Genomic DNA, 23,662 nt, shown 5'->3' with positions numbered 1-23,662 from the left:
GAGGGCAGATGGTCACTAGAGGCCTGAGGCATCCATATGCTACCCAGGTTTCTGTGCACGAGTTTTGAATTGTGTGTTATACCTGGAATGGGTTTCTACGCCGAGCCTGGCCTCAGGCTGGGCTCGTGGAGTAGAGCCCGACTTGCGATAACTTGGTCCAACAGGCTGTTGCTTGGAGTGGCCCACAGGCTCACTACAGTCTCGTTTGTCCGGCACTTCTTGCAAGAACGTGTCTAGGTGCCTCTTGAATACATCCTCCTTTGTTCCGGCAATATTTCTAATGCTTGCTGGGAGGGTGTTGAAAAGCTGTGGACCCCTAATGTTCAGACAGTGCTCTCTGATTGTGCCTATGACATCTCTACTCCTCAATGGTTCTATTCTGCATTTCCTTCTGTATCTTTTGCTCCAGTATGTTGTTATTCTACTGCACAAATTTGGGACCTACAAATAACTTTGCTCAGTGAAACCACCACCAATCAACAAGGATATCTCAAGTGAGCACAGTTCAAGGGTTAAATCCTAACATCTACAGAATGTTTGCACCCACCAATAATTGTTATAGTTAAGACTTTAAAACAGAATTGTTTGCCAATGACAGTTCTATCACATGCCATGTTCAAAATGATATATATACATGAATTGGATTTCTATTACTTTTTGTTTAATATAGACTTGAAGATGGATTATGATGGATTTGTACTTGCCTAAATGTGCTTCGTGGTTATTTATAAAGATATTTTGCTACACTATGCTCCAAGTAAGAAAAGTCACAAACCTTTATATGCATTATAGTGGATGTTGGTCCTCTGATTTTTACCTGGGGGATTGAAGGGCCGATGGGTCAAACGAAATCCCTTCAATGAACAAATCTACCTTGCCCATATAGTTCGTTAAAGTGAGCACACTGTAACATTGGTTAATAATCATATATGTATAACCGGAATCTTTCATTTTAAATCTGTCTCACAAACTTACCCATCAGATAAGAGTGATGCAAGGTCAAGGAAGAGATACTGAACAATTCGGTGCTTGGTGGTGGTAGACACGTCAGGGAGGGTAAACATCGACAGGAGAGCATGCAGTGATGGGGGAGGATACATTCCACTACCTCCATCTTTCTCCCATGCCTTTCCTATGCTATTGTTTGAACCTCCAGCTGTCTCCTCAAGCAAGCCGTCAATCAACAGCACCTCATTGCCAACGAGAGATGAGCTAAGATGATGGATCTCGGAACGCCTGTAAAGAATAGTCAATGTGTGAGTAGCAAAATATACTAAGGTTTACAAGAGAAAACAGGGGAGATAGAAATAAAAACAGGGAAGGCAGAAATGTAAACTGGAAGGTAGGTAATGTATAGCAAACCAGCCAGAGGCTTAATGTCAATGCAGGAATACTTTTAAAGACGACGTGTGCATTAAACATACAGTATTACCAAAGGATTATAACGTTAAGACTGTGAACTAGGAAAGCTCTTAATGCACTTAAAGGGTTCTTTTCCTGCCCCCCAATTCCTTTAACCCCTGGGCAGCATTTGTTATTATAGTCTGCAACACCGCCGGGTGCAAGAAAAACAAATTCAAATTTTTTTTCTTCTTCCAAGATTGTTAAAATGTGTTTCTTGATCACAGGAAAAATAAAATACAAGGCATAGGTGACATATTTTGGCCACAATAGGGCGAGAAAGTCTGGCAAAATTGAGGCAGTGGCAGAGTAAGCGTCCCGCGCTGTCAGACGGGAGATGCCTCAAAAATATTACCTGTATTTCAATGTCTCCGATTGATTTTTTCTCTTTTTTTTTTTTTTGCAGTATAATTATTCAATAGCATGTAGTGTGATATATTTATATAATAAAATGTGTAAACCATCGCTATAATCAAAAGTATGATGTGCATATCAGTGATTCAATTATTATGTTCATAAAATAATAAACAAATAGTTTTGCTGTTATTATACTATATACACAAGTTATAAATAAGTATCTGCATGTTTTGTTCACCAAAGCAAACCACTAAGTTGGGAAGGCGAGTCCAAACAACATGAGTAGCTGCCACACATCGGCCAGCAGACGGTACCTCCCATCCTCTAACACCTTACTCACCAACATTCTTCCTCCCACAATACTGTTTGTGCAGTTATTACACTATCTACACACATATATAATAAGTATCTACATGTTTTATTCACCAGAATTGTGCAACTAAGCTGGTATGGTGTCCAAACAGCATAGTGGCCACCATACACTACATGTCAAGTCACACACCAGCCAGCAGACAACAGCCTCGCTCCCTCCCTTGCCAAAATGGCATGTAGAATAAGTAACTATTTGCATAAAATTGATAAAAATGGTGATAAAGTATTGTGTAAAACCTATAGTGTAATACGTACACCTATATTGCACATAATTTCTTCCTGGCACAGCTCAAAGGATCATATTACCCCAGAGATCAATGTATAATTTTGGTAATGTGTTTATTTGTGATGTGTGTCTATGTATATATTAACACGTTGTACTGAATGGGGTGAGAATAGCTTGAGCTACCTCATCCCTTTGTGTGTATTTTACCTCAATAAACTTATTTCAATTTCAATTTCAATTTCAATGTATAATTAAAACTACACTTTAAAGATTAATGGCACAGCTATAAAGACGTTTAATAGAAATGCAATAAATTCAATAATGCAATGCATTCTGTACTAGAAATGCAATAAATAACATCTGAAAATCAAGCAAACAAAATTTTTTTAACCCTTAGTGTGGTCGTATCCACGTGTTGTATAGTGAAGTTGCCTAGAACAATTTACACTGTCTCAATGTTTGAATATTCATTTGGATTACCCAATGATTCAGATTGCAGGGAATTCGGATTCCAGAGCTCTAACAGCAGCTGCACTTTAAAGGTTAAGCAAGATATAAACATAGCCAAAATTGAAGTGCCACAACAAAATGGTCAAGACCAGTTGAAAGACCATTTAATTATAGGCATCTTACTCTTCCTGAATAACATTATAGACAGCTCATGTTCATAGAATAAACTGAGAAAGAAATACCATTGTTGCTCTCAGGTATGTGCTTGTTAGTTGTACAACAAGACAACTCTTCATCAGAATGAGTTTTGATGAAACTTTTCTCCAAACATTGAATTAACTAATTTGGTATTTATTTTATGAGTTAATTACTGGTTGTTAAATTTATCCTAAAAATGGTCACTAGGAGATGGTCACCACACTGCCAATTTTCAAGAGAAACTTGTTCATGAAGTGCTGAACACATTAGTCAATACAGAAAAGCATTCAGTACATTGTACCCGTCCAAGGACTCATTTAGTCAAAATATCACCCTCAAATCTGAATTTAAAATTTTTCTTAAATTGTCATATATGTAATCAAATATTTATGTTATAGAAAAGAAATAATATCCAAGGGCCACATTACCTATTTTTGTAAATGCGACACAAGAGATCTGCTGGAAATGGCACATGACACTCTTCAGTGACATCTTCTGTTGGAGTGTGAAACAGCAGGCCACAGTGATAAAACCAAAGCACCACACTCAAGTGCAGCATTAGCAGACTGACAACTTGAACACGACTTTCTAACTCGCCCGCACCTATAAAAGCAAATTCACACCCAAAATGTACAAGCATCACTATTGGAAATGATACAAAATAGAAATGAAATAATACGTGGGACTAGGTTATGGAACATTGATAATAGTTCAAGTTCATGTACAAGTATATGTACAGGGATATTTTTTTGCTGCTTTACACAATATTACACATAGTTCCCACCCTTGGTACTCAAGGAAAACTAAAAATAATCAGTTATAAATATTCAAAAGCTGCCTTACCCTGGAGTGTGATCATATTCGTATTTGCATAATTGCGTATGGTAGTGATGATAGTAGTAAGAGAAGCAAGACTGGTCAAGTTCTGGTGAAGTGAGGTAATGCTCTCGGGACTCATAACCCCACACTCGGGATCAAACAACGGCATACCTGAAACAATATCAAAGCAAGGTGAAATCTCAACTATACCAATGCAAGAATCCACAATATACAACAATTAATAAATTCATTAGCACTAAATCTATGTTAAAAATGCCAATCAAGACTCAAATTGTCTGAATATTTAAATACAACAGCACGAGCTGAAGTCCCTAACCCTTTGTTTCCTTAGCTAAACAAAACATTGTGCCATCACAGTCATAAACCTCTATGTACAGCAATCATCTTTCCTCACATATTTCCTAGTACCAAACGGCACGTTGGTCAAAGTGCATTTCAGATTCCCGCCCCACTACTGTACAGTATTATTACATAAAGTTGTGATACGGTAAACCACTCAAAACACGTGAACATGGACAATTTTAAAACTTATTCCCATTAACTAACTGGAGTAACTTTCCAATAAATACCCTGGAAAGTCCCCCCCCCTTTTAAAACAAGGAAAAATTACTAAATAAATAAATACTATAAAATATATTGACACATGGTCATCAATGTACTATGTGAATTGTCAATATAATTAAACTGAATGATAATTTGTGCACTTACAGAGATTGTCATTTGTAGCCTTGATTACGCTGACACGAGACCATGACCACTCGAGGAGGGAGGGAAGTGAACAACCTAGGTTTGTGAATCGTCCTTCAGAGAACTCTGCCACACACTGCACCAAGAGAGATACTAACTGCTGATCCAGTGCAACATTCAATAGGGCCTCACGTTCCTTTACCTGAATTGGAGAAAACAAAATTAAAACTGGTACCATACAACACTCAAATGCTCAGAAAGTAATGTATTTTGAAATACATTAGCCATCTTATGCACTGTACAACTACAGTATATGTATTGACTACTAACAATAATTATGAGAAGTATTCCTAGTCCATGAACCATGCATGTTGCAATATCAACAATATTTGAAATGTGCTGTAAACAAAAATGCCCCTCACTCTCCTTTGTACATCAATTTTAAAATACAGTATGATTATGAGAGAGGAAAATGTGGAAGTGAGCAGGGTGGAACCAGAGGTTGTATTTGGGGTAGAAAAGTGTCTACCTGTGGGTCATTCACTCCATGCCAAATCATCACGGCTACAAATCTCACCGTATACAAAATTGTTGCCCTCAATGATGAATGAAATTCATACAACAGGATTGCCAATGTGACCATATTTTTTTGGCTTACAAGCTATTAAAAAAAAAAACTTTGCTTCTTATTGAGGTTCATGTTGACCTGTTTGAAGCTAAATAAATACATATTGTTTTCATTAAAAAAAGCTTTACATTATATATTAAATTTTAATTTCAAGATCACATGACATGACCTTTGACCTTAAATAAAAAAAGTGCATCTTTAATTTTTTGTCAGGGAAAATCTGTTATACATTCTGTTATACAATATGCAATTCTGTTATACAATCTGTTATACAATATGCAATTCTGTTATACAATCTGTTATGCATTCTCTCTAAAGCAGGACAGGACAGACCCGAGGGTCTACTTTGCTTTGACAGAAACGCATGTGGTTCCCAACATATATATAGTTGTCCCTATTTTAAAGTTTGAAATGAGATAAGTTACACTAAAAAAAAAATCTAGTTTGAAAACAACTAAATTTAGGCATGCTTAACAATAACTGCAAAAATCTATAGAAGTGAAACACTCCCCTTAAGTACCGTGTATGTATAGGTGTGAACTTTTTCTAAAAATTTATGTCACAATTAGACTACAACACATCTTCAAACTCACCATGGCAGAACCAACTGCAGGAAGAGTATCTGGAGATACAAGACCAGCAAACACGCACATAGCATACGCATCCTCAGGGCTCACTATTGCTGATGGACCATTGGTGGTGAGGTGGCCGAGTGCTGCCTGCTGTGCACTCTGGCATCGGTACTCCACTAAACCTTCACTTGTCAGCACATGAGCATCTAAAAATGCAATGATTATGGTGAGCACTTCAGAATATCTATTGAACATTAAATTTAAAGTCCAAGATTGTTACAAAATTACACACACAGCAAACTTAATTTACCCATTGGCAAGAAAGTGCAATTGAGATAAAAGACCCCTGCCACCAGACCCCCAACAAGATGCAATCATGATGCTCTAAAATTCAAACCAACACCCTGCAACTCTAAGGACAGAAGAGCCTTGCAAGAGTTTAAAAAATTACACAACACCTATGTATGATGATAGTAAGAACATAAATCTAAGTAATAAAAATGTTGAAACAATAAGAACTTACCATATGACAATGCTGCAGGGAACCAATCGCTCTCATTACAGGTGCGAGACATGTGACGTGACCATGATGCAGGTTTGGCAGCAGCACTCAAGACAATTTCACTCTGACCCCCATTAGTGGTATTTCCAGGCACTCTGTCTAGCACATGAAAGCTCATGTAGGGGCAAAGGTGATTCTTCTCAAGCTTCAAATTTGGAGGCATTTGTGCCTGCAGAAGAAATTTACTTTTTATAAATATCTCGGTATAAATGACAATGTGCTAATCTGAGAGCATATTGAACATTTAAATGTGAATACAGCATATTTATTAGTAACCTGTGTACAAGTGAGATGCACTACTTCAAAAAATTTCCACCCAATATTACATGAACTTTGAATTTGTATGCCATTAAAAAAAGAATTTTATAAAATAACCACATTTTTAACCAAGAAATTTTTACATAATATTAATATGGTTTGCAAAATTACTTCTAGATACCAATAATTTTGCCAAGCAATTCTAAGTTTTTCTTTCAGGTACTGCCATTAAATCCTATAAGAAAACTAATTAATCAAAGTAGTCATACCTGATACCACTGATTGATGTCAAACACAGCCAAATAGTGATTGATGGAGACATGCCCCTCTTCAAGGGAACCACCTATCCACCCAAACAGGCACAAACTTTGCTCAGGAACAGGTCCAGCTGAAATATTTTTCAGAAAATAACATACCAATAATATAAAAAATTACACCCTTCCAAAAAACAGTGAAGGAAAAAACATATCGCAAATGATAAAATAAATGCATTTCAGGTCTAAAACTAACCAATACATTATTACACACGTGTGCAACCTCCAAAATCTGGACGATACCATTCCAATCCCAAAGCTAAATTTGTTAGTAATAGGGGCCGAAAAAAAAGGGCTAACAATTAAAAGCTGAAGTCAGTGAGATAAATATTGTGAATATAAAGTTCAGTGAATATTGAAGTCAGTGTTCAAAGTCAGACTTTGAACACAAAAAAACATTATTCACACCGCAGTTTTACATTAACAACTCTGCTGTATGAATATTACATGTATGCATCATCAAGGGCTAAAATTTTGCCTATATGTTTGCCTATATGATACTTTATGTATTCTATTATACCAAATTTCATGTAAATCTGAGATGGTAGGGTTGAGAGCTGTGATGATTTGGCATGGAATGATCCAAGAGTTAAACCACTCGTGTTGAAAAACATTGGAGCACAGCTTTGGGCCAACAAACATAAAAAGCAAAAAGAGCTTCTCATACAGCCAAAAGGTTAATGAAGAAGGGACAAGAAAACTAAATGCTATACAGTATACTAGATAGGAAAAAGATGAAAAATTTTAAGAATAAAAAAATAAAAATATTATGTGTACAAGTTTCCTTACTTACATTCTTCATCTGGAGTGGCAAGAGCAGAAACTGACGATGATCCACCATGAGCAGCAGCAGATGTTGGTGTTGTCTGCCGTACGGTCATAGCCGAAAAGACTCGACTGGGCTCAGTTGGCTCACCATTAGAGCCAAGTCCACCAATAGCATCAAACTCAAATCTGGGAGATATAGATGCAAGTCCTTGGTACCAGAGTCCGTGACCTTCAATCCACACTTTATTGTCATAGTTCATGGCATACATCGTACACAAGGCATGGGAGGTACTCCCTCTTCTACTTCTATTCCTCTTTCCTGCTTCTGGTGGTTTAGGGTGAAATGAAAATCATGCGAATATTTAACACTCGTTACATGTTGCATATAAACACCTACAACTGGAAATATCACAAAAATCAACTACAGTATTTTAAATCTAGTTATCTAGGTAATGAATGTAGTTTTGCTAATATAATTAAAAAAAAAATCTGCATTCAATGTAATTAAATGCCACTTTCTGGTAGGGCTTCAGTGGCTGTCTATCTTGCTGGGATGGCTTCCATCTACAGATTCATTAGTCAAAGCCCTCTCATCTAGATAGTTCAGGGAGCTACCAGAGGCTCATCTAGAAAACATTATTCTTCCAAATTCAAAGGTACTGTCAGTATCAAACATGATTTCCAGAACCTAAGAACAATGAACTGATTTTTTATTTCTTCTTACCAGTTGGGCCCCAGCTCCGGCACAGCCAGAGATAAACAAAATTTTTAGGATCATTCTCTGGCTCTTGCCAACTGAAGGAGTGTACTGGAGGCATACTTTCTTCATAAGGGCTTGCACAACTATGGAAAAATGAGAAAACTATTGAATGACATTATATATACAGTACTACAATTTAAAAAGCAATGTTAATATTTACCTAGATTTCCCCATAAACTTTCCCATACTAACTACAGTAAATAAGCTAATTGCAGAATATAGACTTTCTGACTGCAACACTGCAATGTCACCATTTTGTACATGTCTGATTGCTCAACAGTTGGATTCTAGCAACAACAAGAGCAAAGGATTCAGGATCGTGGTGCACTGGTCAAGCAAGGTTCCACTGTGGGATGGCCCTTATCGCCTGGCTTTATCAGTCTTGATTCAAGTTAATCATGAAAGTCAACTTCATTTACTTCAATGTAACGAGGGCACTAAAGGATTTCTCAGTAGGTACTCATCAACAACTCATAATTAGTGAATCATGGTTTAATGGAGTTAAAGACACCAAACTGTTGTCTTTAATTTATTTACCTAATGACTTGGTAAATAAAGCTCCAGTTACAATCTCAAAATCCATTGTTAGAACCAGCAAATTAGTAAATCAGAGGTCCTGAATTAAATTGAGTGGATACTGTAGTATGTTATATTTACCTTTTCCAGAGGTTTAAGTACATATATCACAAACAGCAGAATTCCATATACTGTACCATACCCTGTGAGACCCCACATGCCAAATCCCATCCACCTTCGACTTTCTTACACATTACAACCACTATTCTTTGTCAGATACTCTTTAATTCAGTCCAGTATCTTACCACAGCCTGCTTTTACAACTTTACAACTTGTGAATCGGTCTTCTGTAGACTGCCAAAACAATGTGTGTGCATCTGTGTTAGTGCCAGCCTGCAGTTGTGCATCCGGGTTCATCTCTATTCACTGCACAGCTAGCCAAGAGCTGACTGAACAGCCTTTTCCATACACTATCATGTTATTTCACTGCTGAGAAGCTGATATACCATATGCTGTACATGTAATATTCAGTGTAAGTAGGGTTAGCTAATTGTGGCATTTCACCTAAGTCCACTTACTGAATAAAGTAACATTACCATATATTAGTTTAAAGTGGAGTACTGCCAATTATTTACCTGAAATAAATTATGATTGTCGATTGTGTCACATTACCACCTACTGATACTACTTGTCTACTTTGCATGTTACATGCAATTATCATTTTCAGTATCGAGTTGCGATGGGGAACTCCAATACGTATTAAAATAATTGTAATGATTACTATCTGGAATTGTCAATGTAGACAAATATTCCTGTGATCCTAACTTTGTTTTACTAATATGATGAAGTACATATTGAAATTTACTTAGAAAAATCTATTTCATCATCAAAAGAACTTAGTTTTATATTATAATGCAACTTATGTACTTTTCTCTTTTATCTCCTCCACTCACATTAAATACACTCAAACTTTATTCTCACAAAATCACTAACAATCTAAAATGCTGAACAACACATACCTTTCACTCACACAATTTATCCTTTTTATTGCAGGCGATGAGTCACAATAACGCGGCTAAAGTATGATGACCAGACCACACACTAGAATGTGAAGTGACGACGACGTTTCGGTCCGTCCTGGACCATTCTCAAGTCGATTGTGAGAATGGACGACTTGAGAATGGTCCAGGACGGACCGAAACGTCGTCGTCCCTTCACATTCTAGTGTGGTCTGGTCATCCTTTTTATTTTCATCCTTAATTGACAATCATTCAATAGTCAAGTGACAGGTGATCCAGAGTGTGACAATAACCTTAACTTTTCTAGGCTATTTGTCAATTCCATAAAATGCTGCAGTTTTTATTTTAAAACAAAAATATAACTATATAGTGTTTTTTATAATTCACCCAATTTCTAAACTTACTCTATAGTGAGTGTTGACAAGTTGATAATCTGGAATGCTCCGAAGTTGTAACCAACAACAAGAGAAGCCAGTTGTGGTATGAATGTGAGAGCTGTGATGGATACAAGATGCCCAGATGTCTCAAATAGAACACTATCATCTGGACCAATTAGCTGGAACTGTCCACCATAAGTCATACTATCTGCAGAAAGCAATTGGATGCATTAGCAAGAACAATTAACAATCTTATTTTAGCATTAATCTCAGTCGTGAATATTATAGAATTTAAACAAAAAGAACACTGATGAAGATTAAATTTTACCCACAAAAATATAAATAAAGTTCCCAATAAACATGCCCTGCTAAATGCACATACACACACAACAGTACTTTGTTTACCCAATATGTCACTGCCCTTTTAACAATGGATCCTAGAACAAAAATTAAAAGAAGTTTCATAATAAGGAATTAAATTTGCTCTGTATCTTGTCAGGTATATTTGATAAGGTCGACAGTGAAAAATAGCTAAATTTTATACCTTTATTTTAGAAAAGACTTTGATACTGTCCCCTCATCAAATATTGATCGGAAAAGCTCAAGGCATTGAGGGGGGTTATCCAAAGTTGGATTAGCAAAGTTATTTAAAAAGAATCACTGAAATACCAGAGATCTGTCTTGGGACTTTTGTTAAACCACCCAATTCTAATCACACCAGAGCCTTCACAGTCTCTAAAAGCATACTGGAGGAAAAAGGCCAAAAGCTGTTTCCCCTTCCCCCCTCACTGATGCAAGCAGCAGAGGATGCAATATCACTAACCGAAGAAAAAGCCACCAGAAAGGTTAGATGAAACAGTATAGACAACACCAAAGTTAAAAAATTCTTCATAAAAAGAATAAGTAATAAGATAAAATGAAACACTTCAGAAAAAAGTGACCCAAAGGTCAAGCTGTTCTCCCTTTAGCATCAGATATCCATCACTAGGTGGCAGCATCACAAATTGCCAGCTCATGAAAGTCACCCAACCAGGCTTGAGCCTAAGAAAAAAAAAAAACAGCGTTGAATGTAATGAAACGCCATTTTCCAGGTGAGACCTGGAGGCTCACCGGAGCTAAACCGGGCTGATGTGTATATCTATGGCAACAGTCAATCGATGGAGTTCTAGACCTACCCGGGACCTGCACCGGAACCTGGCCCCCTAAGGAAAACATGAGGAGCAATGGCCTGAGACATCCCCTTGTACAGTATTTGGAAGCAGTCTATGTCTGACATCTACCAGGTCAGGCACCCAGAAGGTAGGAATTCCAAAACAAATTACAGCTGGTTAAAAATTGCAAACCGAAAGCCGAACTAGCCATCAGAACTCCCTAATCGAAAACAAGCAAACAAGCAAGACATCACCACAGCTGCCATACTGCTGTTTGCGCAACTCCTCTCCTCCCAGGAGGGGGAAGGGGTCCCAGACCTTCCGTGCCAGTTATTCAACCCCAGTTCAGAGGCTGAATATAAAAAACACAAAAAACGCCGACCGGAGAGAGGGAGGGATGCCAGGAAGACTCCGCTTCTCACCCAGAAAATGGCGTTTCATTAGATTCAAAACTTTTTTTCTGTGGAGAACCCCTTCGGCTCCCCGAGCTTCCTAACCAGAGATAAAGGAAAAGAGGGACTTACCCGGGAGGCCACCACTCACTCCTCAACTCTAAGTTGAAACAACTGGCTGCAACCTGCAACCCAAGGCTACACACACCCAAGAAGAGCCAGGAACATTAACGAGGTACCGTGCGGCCAGGACCCTGGTCGACTTCCAAAAGCCCTGTACCCGAATTGCCCGAATATCAGCCCAAGACATATTACCAAAAACAGCAGCCAAAGCCGCGATCTTACGAACGTTGTGGGCATAGGGATAGACCGCAGGTAGGCTAGACCGAATAATCCTGCTGACAACCTGGGAGACCCTCGCCTTAGAACAGGAAGAAAAACCGGGTCCACTCAAAGCACAATCCCTGCCACAGAGGCCGTGGTGTGCAAATAACGTTGGAAAGCTGTAAACGGACACAAAACACGATGGACTTCCAAGGACCCCTCTGGAAAGCAGCAGTCTCATTCTTCACCAGAAAAGGAGACGGCTGCAAATGAACAAAACGCCCACCAGGACCGAACGAGCAGAAATCCCTGTGACGGAGGAGAGCACGAAGCTCCCCGACCCAACTCCCGGAAGCCAATGCCACCAAGAAAAGAGCTTTACAAAAACAGTCCTAAACCAAAGAGGCTACCACAAACCGAGAAAATAAAATAAAAGAGTACCCGGTCCAAAATAATCCAAAACAAAAATTCAATGCTAAATAAAAAAAATTCATTTAATTTGAAATAGTTTAAGGAAAGGATGGACTAACCACTTAAACACATAGTAGGGTGGCAATTTTGCATGACTGAATTGATACGATTACGCTCTGCTTGTGGGTCGGGCGTTGCTACGCTGACCAAATTCCCCGGAGAAACTTCATCAGAGAGCACCTTGTGACCTGAAAGATTAAAAGAAGAATATCAATATCTTATCAAATAAAACTTTTTTGACTACAATTGAACTCAAAATAGCTTATGTTTTCTGTTCTTCAATATAATGCTACAAGATCAATATCAACTTTCATACACACAGAAATCACAATAGCATGATGCACCAAATGAACAAATCCACAACAGCCATGATGAGGGTTCGAACTTATATCCAAGAGGGACGTAGATTCGAATCCTCATCACAGTCCTTGTGGATTTGTTCAATATCAACTTTCCTTTAGTACTATACTCATGAACCAAACCTATCTCCAACTTTTATTAACTTTAACCCATACACTGCTCCAATCACTTAAGAGCAATTGGTTCATATGCTCCTACCACCTAGATACGATTTAAGGTGCTCCATTTTTCAAAAGCCCCACAAATTCTAGGACATCATTTGATACTACAGACCTGTCAATCGTTTTCCATATTTGGAAAAGGTCCCCCGAGTCCCATAATTTTATTCCAAGGCCTTAGTAAAAAGATATGGACCATATCCGGCACATCACCATCCAGTGACTAAGCCCACAGGGCAGCCATTATAGAAACCACTGAACTTTTAATCCGATATTAGTGATATCCATGTATATATTTGCATGCAAAATATGTGCCATGTGCAATTTTTTGTATAAATAAATACAGAGCATGCACATGTTTATACATATATACCTATACATACATGTATTTCCAAAGTTATACATAACGAATACCATTATCATTACATCAATACAACAAATGAGCATGAATGAAGCGAGAAACGATAAAAATAAGTGGACTATGTTATTCTCGTGCAGCACCTCACCTCAAGCCACACAAATTCTCTGGGCTAAACCAGGAAAGCTAAACAGCTAAACCAGGAAAGGAAAATAAATTATACAAAGATTTTTTTATGCTTCATGGAAGTTAATTAACAATTAATTAAATCTCCAGTAGGCAATTCTCCAGTGAGCATTCTGCTTATCCATATGTCTGGCTTATCCAGCAGGAGGTCCTTCCCATATAATTTGGATAAGCGAAGCTCAAACAGTATTTCTTATACTTCCTGGGGAAATATTGAACAACCATGAACATCTGATGATTATAGTAGACTCCGTGTATGGCACCTCTACTCCTTACTGGCTCTATTCTACAATTCTTTCCATATCAATCACTCCAGTATGTTGTTACTTTAAGGTGTAAATTTGGGATTTGGCCCTCCAGTATTTTCCATGTACAGTATACAGTGGCACCTCGATTAACAAGTGGCTCTATATATGAGCATTTCGAGTAACGAGCAAGCCACTCGCAGAGAATGTTTCTATTGACGAGCTTCGCCTCTATTAACGAGCAAAACCACATGGTGCTTCCTAGCATCTCGCTGGGTCTCGCAAATTCTCTGACGCCTCCGACACCATTGTTGTTGTATCACGCACGACAAGCATCCCTCTGCATTTATTTGTGCTTTTCTTTGTTGTTTTTTTGTGGTTTTGTGACTACAATTTGTGACGTACGATGTCGCCAAAGAAACTGCTTGCTAAAGATAGTGTTGTCAAGAGGAAGAAAGAGACAATTACTGTGGATTTGACGAAGGAAATTAAAGCAAAGCATGAGCGTGGTGTCCGTGTGACGGATCTCACCGGGAAGTATGGCCAGTCCTCATCAACAATTTGCGCCATTAGTAAGGGGATGGGGAGATAAGGGAGGATGCTGCCTCTTCCAGTGAGATCAGGGAAGTGTTGGGAATGTTTAAAAAGGTGACTGCATTCTTGGAAAAGCATCACCCTGATAAAGCAGTGAAACCCGGTCTGTGAACATGTTTAATGACAATTTGCTATCTCGTTTTAGGGACATCCTAAAGCAAAGACAAAAGCAATTGTCAATAGACTCGTTCTTTGCAAACGTAAAGACCAGCAAGTGATAGTGAACCACAACCCGGTCCCAGTGGGGTGAAATTCCCAAGAAGAGAGAGGCCGCCTGACTCAGAGGTGGATTCTCCTTCCACACCATAACCCCTCTCCTCCTTCCCACCTCCCCATCGTCTCCCTGAAGCCAGCAAAGACTCTTCATAAGGTAAAGTAAACATGAAAACAGTACAACAAAACATTTATAATTACATGTGCAGTATTATATTTACATTATAAAATGTCATACAAGTATGGATGTTTTTGGGAGTGGAACGGATTAAATTTATTTCCTTTATTTTAAATGGAGAAATTTGTTTAAGATGAGTTTTCCACATAACGAGCTCCGTGACAGAACGGATTAAACTCGTTAATCGAGGTGCCACTGTACTGTATATCATTTTATACCTCTCTCTCATCAAAATGTACTCCTTTCTAGGGAGTACATTTTGAGAGCTTTGAGACAATCCAAATAACTTACGTGCTACGTACATCATGTCTATGCATGTCGTGTATATCGTCTGTGTTCCCCCTATTCACCAAACTCTTCTGTTCTGAAGGGGAAAGTAAGTATCGAGCAGTACTCACGGTGTGACAGCACCAGTGATTTGAATACTGTACTGTAGAACTGTATGAGCGATGGGCTCCCTGGATTTAAACGTTCTTGTAATCCATCCTACTATTTTTCTAGCTGATTAGAACAGTTTTAAAGTCTGCCACCAAGGAAGGAGGGGGTTTACATGATCCAAAACAATAGGGACTTCCCTTCCACAACAACACTCAGGTTTGAAATTTTAAGGCTGACATGTAAAGTTTTTCTAGATAACATACAGAACTAAAAATGTTGAAGGGAGAAAGTGAAAAATTACAAAATCATAAGGTATCTCTAATAAACATAAAACTAACCTCCTAGGTCCAAAGCAAGGTCAATGAGATGTAATGTGCCATATGATGTTCCAACCACTAAGAGCCCATGCCAGGAACGTAGCTCGGGTGCCAGAGTGCCAGAATCTACACTTACTTCTCCACCAGACACCATACATAAACTTGTTACCTGAAAAATTAAGTATTATATTGAACTTTAAACACGTTTCTCAAATTTTAAAGAAAATGCCATAACAATTCTTAATATTATTATTTATTAAATACCATATAGGAAATACTTTCACCACACATTAATATTACCTTGTGAGTGAAGTGAAACACCCGAGTAAGCCTCGAAGAAGAGAGAGACAGGAGTGCTGCCATTCCCTGAGGTTTATAGTCAACACCCAGATCAACACCAACCACAACTTGAGATATGGCACCAGGTCCAACTCCGCATACACTGGTTACCTGTTTAAGAGTCATCAAAAACTGCAGGTCATCAAATAAAAAATGCAATTATAAATTATATGTTTTTTAAAGAATTTAAGCTCATTCTGCATTAAGATGCAAATAGAATGACATAATTCAACGATAATTTTTTATATTGCTAACACAAATACAAAACGGTTACTAACTTACCCGAGTTCCAATATTGTGCAATATAGCTCCGAAAGTCCATGCAGCTTTTCGTGTGCCTGTATATGGTTCAACAATTTCCACTGTTGGCCCAATTGCTCTCCATGCAAGCTGGCCATCACCTATGAACCCTCCAAGTACAGGGAACTGACTAGCAATGTTACTCAAGTCTTTGGTTAAGTCCTCGGAGTTCAGTGGAGATTCTGTCTCATGGGCCAGTTGGGGCAGAGGGGTGTGCCGAACTGCACTCCCCACCTGCACTATACTTGCGCCCACCATTTCAACCTGAAATGTGGCATTAAAGAAGATTTAAAGTTTATGGACTATTTACATGATTACTACTACAGTAGCCTATATGCAAACTAAACTCTGTGTTCCAAACCATAATGAAATCTGACCCCAAGTAGTAATTGGGTCAACCCACGTGTTGCGTTTCCACAATGGTCGCCCAATTTTAACGTTCAAAATTTCCCCATAGATATGAAGTCCCCTTGGAGCAGTGGTAAAACACTGGATTTTTGGATTTAATAAGTTATCAAGATGTTTTCAACAACATCCTTGGGGCATCCACCGATTTTAACTTGGGCGACTATTGTTGAAACACAACATGTGGGTTAACCCAATTGACAATCTGGTCAGATTCTAACAAGGACTAATAACACACTCGCCCCGCGCTTCGCAAGGGATTTGGCCTGGGTTCATATCCTGGCCAGGGAGGTTCTACTACGTGCCAATTCTCAACTGTAGGCCTCTGGTTGCCCAGCAGTAAATGGATACCTGGTCGTTAAACTATTTGGCGGGTCATATGCCAAGGAAAATGCCGATTAAAGACCTGCCCAAAACGCTATGCGTGCTAATGGCTGTACAAGAACGAAAGAACTCTTGCATATATAAATAAATTATTGTAGCACATGCTTAGACAAGTAAAGATCTTCACTGAACGTGTTTATTTTTTTTCACTGAAAGTATTTAGTTTTTAAATACAATTCACTATAATATTCTCCATCTTCAATACGCTAAAATAAACCAGGTAATCGAGCACGAACTAGGCACATCTGTAAGACAATACTCCATACTAACAATCACTATAGGCCTTGAAGTAACAAAAAACTATGAGCAAGAACATGAATAATAATGACCAGCAAATTGCCATAGTCACCAAGTAGAATACTTCACAGCTTTGACTTGCAAATGGTTCATCCCGGCACAAACTGAGATATAGTTAAAATTTAAAATGAGATTATCACATAGCTCATTTTCTATATTTTTGAAAGATTTGGAATTGTGCTCGCAATGGAAGGAAACATGCCGGATCCCCAGGACGTTATATCACTGCCACTCGCAAACAAAATCACTCACGGTTTCTACAGTCTTGACTGTTAGCCTAGCGAAGGAGTATCCCTAAAAATTCCTGTTAGATTTCAAACACGACTCTGGCCCAACTGGAGGATGGTCTGTGGCTCCCGCCTGTGTATGCCTCCTACCCCTCACTCCAGCCTTCCCTCCCACTATATACACTCTCTCAACTTACTGGTGGTTATTTCCCTAATATAAATAATGAGCATAGAGTGTGCGAGGGGTGAGAGGCTGTGGTAGCTCGGATGGCTGTCATATCACGCGGAATAACACACGGCCATGATGAACTAAACACAACTAGCCAATCACAGACCAGCTACCAGCGCCATCTTGGATTGTTCCAGTGTTCGGTTGGCTGCCTCAGGTGGTCACGGCCTCGGCTACAGCACCTCACGCATGTCGCAAAACTCCTATGCAGTGAACACTATAATCATTTATATTAATAACGGCCTAATTGACTGCTACGTTTCGGTTCGTCCTTGTACAAGTTAAGAAAAGACTGAAACGTTGCTTATAGTCACATTTATAATGTGATTTAATATATATTTGTTCCAGCCATATATACTATATGCAACCTATACCTATATGTCACTATACTCGACATTTTTATATACTGATGTCACAAATTTCAATTTCTTTCTTTATTATGTACCCCATACCCATCCCGTGGGCGGTGGTGTAAAGGATTACAGAGGCACATAATCGGTTCAGGAACTGAACCCTCTAGTTCGTTTAGCTAAGGAAATAACGATTTTTGACGCTAGTTACAAAATTATTAATGATATATATACATGTACACATTCTCATACATACATGTACATATATATATATATATATATATATATATATATATATATATATATATATATATATATATATATATATATATATATATATATATATATATATATATATATATATATATATATATATATATATATATATATATATATACGTATTCACATTATACATATATACTTATTCACATTATACATATATACTTAATCACCCCCACACAAGTACATCTGATGTTACAAATGCAAACAAAATTGTTTCAATATACTGATAAAAGTTAATTATAATTAGTATATACATGCGTGGATTTTTTAATAAAACAGCTCTCTGTACGTATGTACTCACCTAGTTTTGCTTGCGGAGGTTAAGCTTCGGCTCTTTGGTCCCTCCTCTCAACCGTCAACCAACTGATGTACACGTTCCTGAGCCTACTGGGCTCTATCATATCTACATTTTAAACTGTGTATGGAGTCTACCTCCACCACATCACTACATAATGCATTCCATTTGTTAACTATTATTCTTTCTAATGCCTGTGGCTCATTTGGGTACTAAGTTTCCACCTGTGTCCCCGTGTTTGTGTTCCACCCATGCTAAATAGTTTGGCATGGTCGGGGTATTGTAAGATAAATGCTATAAGAAATATAGCCTGTATCCCAAACAACCCAAGCTATTTTCGTGAAATCGGACATGGAATCGGACATTTATTTTCCGTAGATTTTCCACCTCTATAGGTGTTAAATTTTGTCATTTTATTTTTGTCAGGCTATTTGTCACAGGTTGTCGATGTGTCTCTACAGGTAGCTACTTGTCACAGCTACTTGTCTACTACTAGAGTGGTACATTCAATTACCGAACTAGTGGGCAAATACTGGTTCGGTAATTAGTCAAATGCTGGTTTGGAAACAGGGTTGTTGATTTGTGGATATATATATGTACATATATACAACGGCACTTTCCTGCACCGTGGGAGGTTACACCCTTTCCAGTTTTAATCCCTCCCTTTCCACCCAAGAAGCAAATTAGAGATCAGCCCAAGCTTCGTCTTGAGGCAAAGCTCAACGCCTTAAGCCATATTGATGCTCTGTCCACAGAGCATTCTCTCTCTCAAATTATATACACTGATGGTTCCCTACACCGCACCACGGGTGCAGCTGGAAGTGCAGTTGTCCTGACAATGGGCGATGGCCTATACTTTGAGTGGGGAGTCCGTATAAACAACTGGGCCTCTACCCTTCAGACTGAACTATTTGCCTTGATCCTTGCACTGAAATGTGTACAAGTCTCAAAACTTGATACATTAAATGTAAGTGACTCCTTATCATTCTTAAATGCTCTCAACTCTTTAAGACATAACTGTAACATGCTCGTGTCCGAAGCTAGACACAAATACAACAAAATTATTAAGGATGGTAACAGAGTCCATTTCATGTGGTCTCCATCTCATGTTGGCCTCCGAATGCATGATAGAGCTGATAAGTTAGCCAAAGAATCTGCCTTTAAAGGAGCCGTTGAGTGTAACCTTGGATTGTCAATGAGAAATCTGAGAGCAGCAGTACACCGTGAACTTCTACAAGATCTTGTAGATCTGAGGCAAAGTGAAATTGACACCAGTAATTCCATCTATCATCATACTATCATGCAAGAGGAGCCACACATCTATGGATCATCCAATAAAATCAGCAGACTTCTAGATGTTACTACTGCTCGGCTTAGACTCGGTTACAAGTATCTCTGGGAATTCTCATTATCTGCTGATGTAGACCTGACCAAATGTAAACTGTGTCAACAAAATTATTCGCACACCCTCCGTCACTATGTGATGGAGTGCGAAAAGATACGTGAATTTAGAGACAATTCTATAACCAATGTTCCAGCGATGTGTCAATATTTCATTCAAAATGATCTGCTACCAGAAATTTTAGCCAAATATCCCCAGTTTGCTAACTGTAGGTAGTAACTAAGTGATTGTAACCTATCCACCGCTGCCCACTGGATGGGGGGGGGGGGGGGCGGTGTGCAGGACAAACATATAAATTGTGACACTAGCTCTCCACATATGTCAGTTGCTTAATTTAGAACCTGTACTTGAGGTCGATCTCGAACCCATTGTTGATGTGATGACTTATATTGAATTTTGTAACTAGCTCATCAAGATTGTAACTTGCTTAGCTAAATGAATTGTGGGGTTCAGTCCCTGAGCCCATTATGTGCCTCTGTAACCCTTTCCACTACCGCCCACAAGATGGGTATGGGGTGCATAATAAATGAACTAAACTAACTAAAAACACACATATATATATATATATATATATATATATATATATATATATATATATATATATATATATATATATATATATATATATATATATATATATATATATATAACGCTGCGCGTGCTAGTGGCTTTACAAGACTGTAATTACCATATTTGTATCCTCACATTCCTTATGTACATTCTTGTATATGCATAAATAAATAAAATAAATAAATAAATATAGCTGAAAAGGTGTGAGCTGAAAACTCACACCCTAGAAGTGACTCGAACCCATACTGCCAGGAGCACAATGCAACTGGAGTGTACAAGACACCTTATCCTGTACACACCAGTTGCATTGTGCTCCTGGCAGTATGGGTTCGAGTCACTTCTGGGGTGTGAGTTTTCAGTTGCATATAGTCCTGGGGACCATTCAGGCTTATTCGCATTTGTGTTCCTCACGTGTGCCCCAAAGAATGAGGTGATTTGATAAAATACCATGCCCAAGATTACCAACCGAGTGCCGGCGGGGGGATGGAAATAGCCTCGGCTACCATCCTCTTTTGTCCGGTCGTGTTGGTCGAGCAGTTAAGGGATCCTGTACGCCAGCAGAGTGCTCCTGGCAGTATAAGTTCGAGTTACTTCTGGGGTGTGAGTATATATATACATATATATATATATATATATATATATATATATATATATATGTCGTACCAAGTAGCCAGAACGCACTTCTCAGCCTACTATGCAAGGCCCGATTTGCCTAATAAGCCAAGTTTTACTGAATTAATATATTTTCTTTAATTTTTTCTTATGAAATGATAAAGCTACCCATTTCATTATGTATGAGTCAATTTTTTTTTATTAGAGATAAAATTAACGTAGATATATGACCGAACCTAAACAACCCTACCTAACCTAACCTAACCTATCTTTATAGGTTAGGTTAGGCTAGGTAGCCGAAAAAGTTAGGTTAGGTCAGGTTAGGTAGGTTAGGTAGTCGAAAAACAATTAATTCATGAAAACTTGGCTTATTAGGCAAATCGGGCCTTGCATAGTAGGCTGAGAAGTGCGTTCTGGCTATTAGGTACGACATATATATATATATATATATATGTCGTACCTAGTAGCCAGAACTCACTTTTCAGCCTACAATGCAAGGCCCGATTTGCCTAATAAGCCAAGTTTTCATGAATTAATATATTTTCTCTAATTTTTTTCTTATGAAATGATAAAGCAACCCATATCATTATGTAAGAGGTCAATTTTTTTTTATTGAAGTTAAAATTAACGTAGATATATGACCGAACCTAACCAACCCTACCTAACCTAACCTAACCTATCTTTATAGGTTAGGTTTGGTTAGGTAGCCGAAAAAGTTAGGTTAGGTTAGGTTAGGTAGGTTAGGTAGTCGAAAAGCAATTAATTCATGAAAACTTGGCTTATTAGGCAAATCGGGCCTTGCATAGTAGGCTCAGAAGTGAGTTCTGGCTACTAGGTACGACATATATATATATATATATATATATATATATATATATATATATATGTCGTACCTAGTAGCCAGAACTCACTTCTCAGCCTACTATTCAAGGCCCGATTTGCCTAATAAGCCAAGTTTTCCTGAATTAATATATTTACTATAATTTTTTTCTTATGAAATGATAAAGCAACCCTTTTCTCTATGTATGAGGTCAATTTTTTTTATTGGAGTTAAAATTAACGTAGATATATGACCGAACCTAACCAACCCTACCTAACCTAACCTAACCTATATTTATAGGTAAGGTTAGGTTAGGTAGCCAAAAAAAGCTAGGTTAGGTTAGGTTAGGTAGGTTAGGTAGACGAAAAAACATTAATTCATGAAAACTTGGCTTATTAGGCAAATCGGGCCTTGCATAGTAGGCTGAGAAGTGAGTTCTGGCTACTAGGTACGACATATATATATATATATATATATATATATATATATATATATATATATATATATATGTCGTACCTAGTAGCCAGAACTCACTTTTTGGCCTACTATTCAAGGCCCGATTTGCCTAATAAGCCAAGTTTTCCTGAATTAATATATTTTTTCTAATTTTTTTCTTATGAAATGATAAAGCTACCCATTTCATTATGTATGAGGTCAATTTTTTTTTATTGGAGTTAAAATTAACGTAGATATATGACCGAACCTAACCAACCCTACCTAACCTAACCTAACCTATCTTTATAGGTTAGGTTAGGTTAGGTAGCCGGAAAAGTTAGGTTAGGTTAGGTTAGGTAGGTTAGGTAGTCGAAAAAGCATTAATTCATGAAAACTTGGCTTATTAGGCAAATCGGGCCTTGTATAGTAGGCTGAGAAGTGCGTTCTGGCTACTAGGTACGACATATATATATATATATATATATATATATATATATATATATATATATATATATATATATATATATATATATATATATGTCGTACCTAGTAGCCAGAACGCACTTCTCAGCCTACTATGCAAGGCTCGATTTGCCTAATAAGCCAAGTTTTCATGAATTATTTATTTTTCGACTACCTAACCTACCTAACCTAACCTAACCTAACTTTTTCGGCTACCTAACCTAACCTAACCTATAAAGATAGGTTAGGTTAGGTTAGGTAGGGTTGGTTAGGTTCGGTCATATATCTACGTTAATTTTAACTAAAATAAAAAAAAATTGACCTCATACATAACGAAATGGGTAGCTTTATCATTTCATAAGAAAAAAAATTGAGAAAATATATTAATTCAGGAAAACTTGGTTTATTAGGCAAATCAGGCCTTGCATAGTAGGCTGAGAAGTGCGTTCTGGCTACTAGGTACGACATATATATATATATATATATATATATATATATATATATATATATGTCGTACCTAGTAGCCAGAACTCACTTCTCAGCCTACTATTCAAGGCCCGATTTGCCTAATAAGCCAAGTTTTCCTGAATTAATATATTTACTATAATTTTTTTCTTATGAAA

The 23,662-nt window shown here is 37.8% G+C and overlaps 1 protein-coding gene across 4 annotated transcripts in view; it reads right to left on the bottom strand.

The window, feature by feature from the left end:
• LOC123762257 (protein ELYS) overlaps positions 1-17,946 on the bottom strand; it is a 56,205-nt gene extending 38,259 nt beyond the window's left edge. For 2 of the 4 annotated variants that reach the window (XM_045748659.2, XM_045748677.2), the window contains exons 1-15: positions 17,780-17,915; positions 16,252-16,533; positions 15,931-16,080; positions 15,652-15,799; positions 12,703-12,831; positions 10,333-10,513; positions 8,358-8,476; positions 7,659-7,958; positions 6,821-6,939; positions 6,255-6,462; positions 5,753-5,937; positions 4,553-4,733; positions 3,848-3,994; positions 3,433-3,607; positions 976-1,236 (exon numbers count right to left, since the gene is read on the bottom strand). In XM_045748659.2, the coding sequence (XP_045604615.2) occupies positions 976-1,236; positions 3,433-3,607; positions 3,848-3,994; positions 4,553-4,733; positions 5,753-5,937; positions 6,255-6,462; positions 6,821-6,939; positions 7,659-7,958; positions 8,358-8,476; positions 10,333-10,513; positions 12,703-12,831; positions 15,652-15,799; positions 15,931-16,080; positions 16,252-16,527 (2,579 nt within the window). In that variant the 5' untranslated portion in view covers positions 16,528-16,533; positions 17,780-17,915. Of the gene's footprint in view, positions 1-975; positions 1,237-3,432; positions 3,608-3,847; positions 3,995-4,552; positions 4,734-5,752; positions 5,938-6,254; positions 6,463-6,820; positions 6,940-7,658; positions 7,959-8,357; positions 8,477-10,332; positions 10,514-12,702; positions 12,832-15,651; positions 15,800-15,930; positions 16,081-16,251; positions 16,534-17,607; positions 17,698-17,779 lie in introns of those variants that run through there. The other 2 variants (XM_045748669.2, XM_069300828.1) reach the window with 2 other exon arrangements.
• Positions 17,947-23,662: the final 5,716 nt, after the last annotated feature.

Source organism: Procambarus clarkii, chromosome 5 (genome assembly GCF_040958095.1).
Source record: "Procambarus clarkii isolate CNS0578487 chromosome 5, FALCON_Pclarkii_2.0, whole genome shotgun sequence".
Taxonomy (NCBI): domain Eukaryota; kingdom Metazoa; phylum Arthropoda; class Malacostraca; order Decapoda; family Cambaridae; genus Procambarus; species Procambarus clarkii.
The sequence above is the reverse complement of the archived record's forward strand: the minus strand, read 5'-3'. Positions and strand labels throughout refer to the sequence as shown.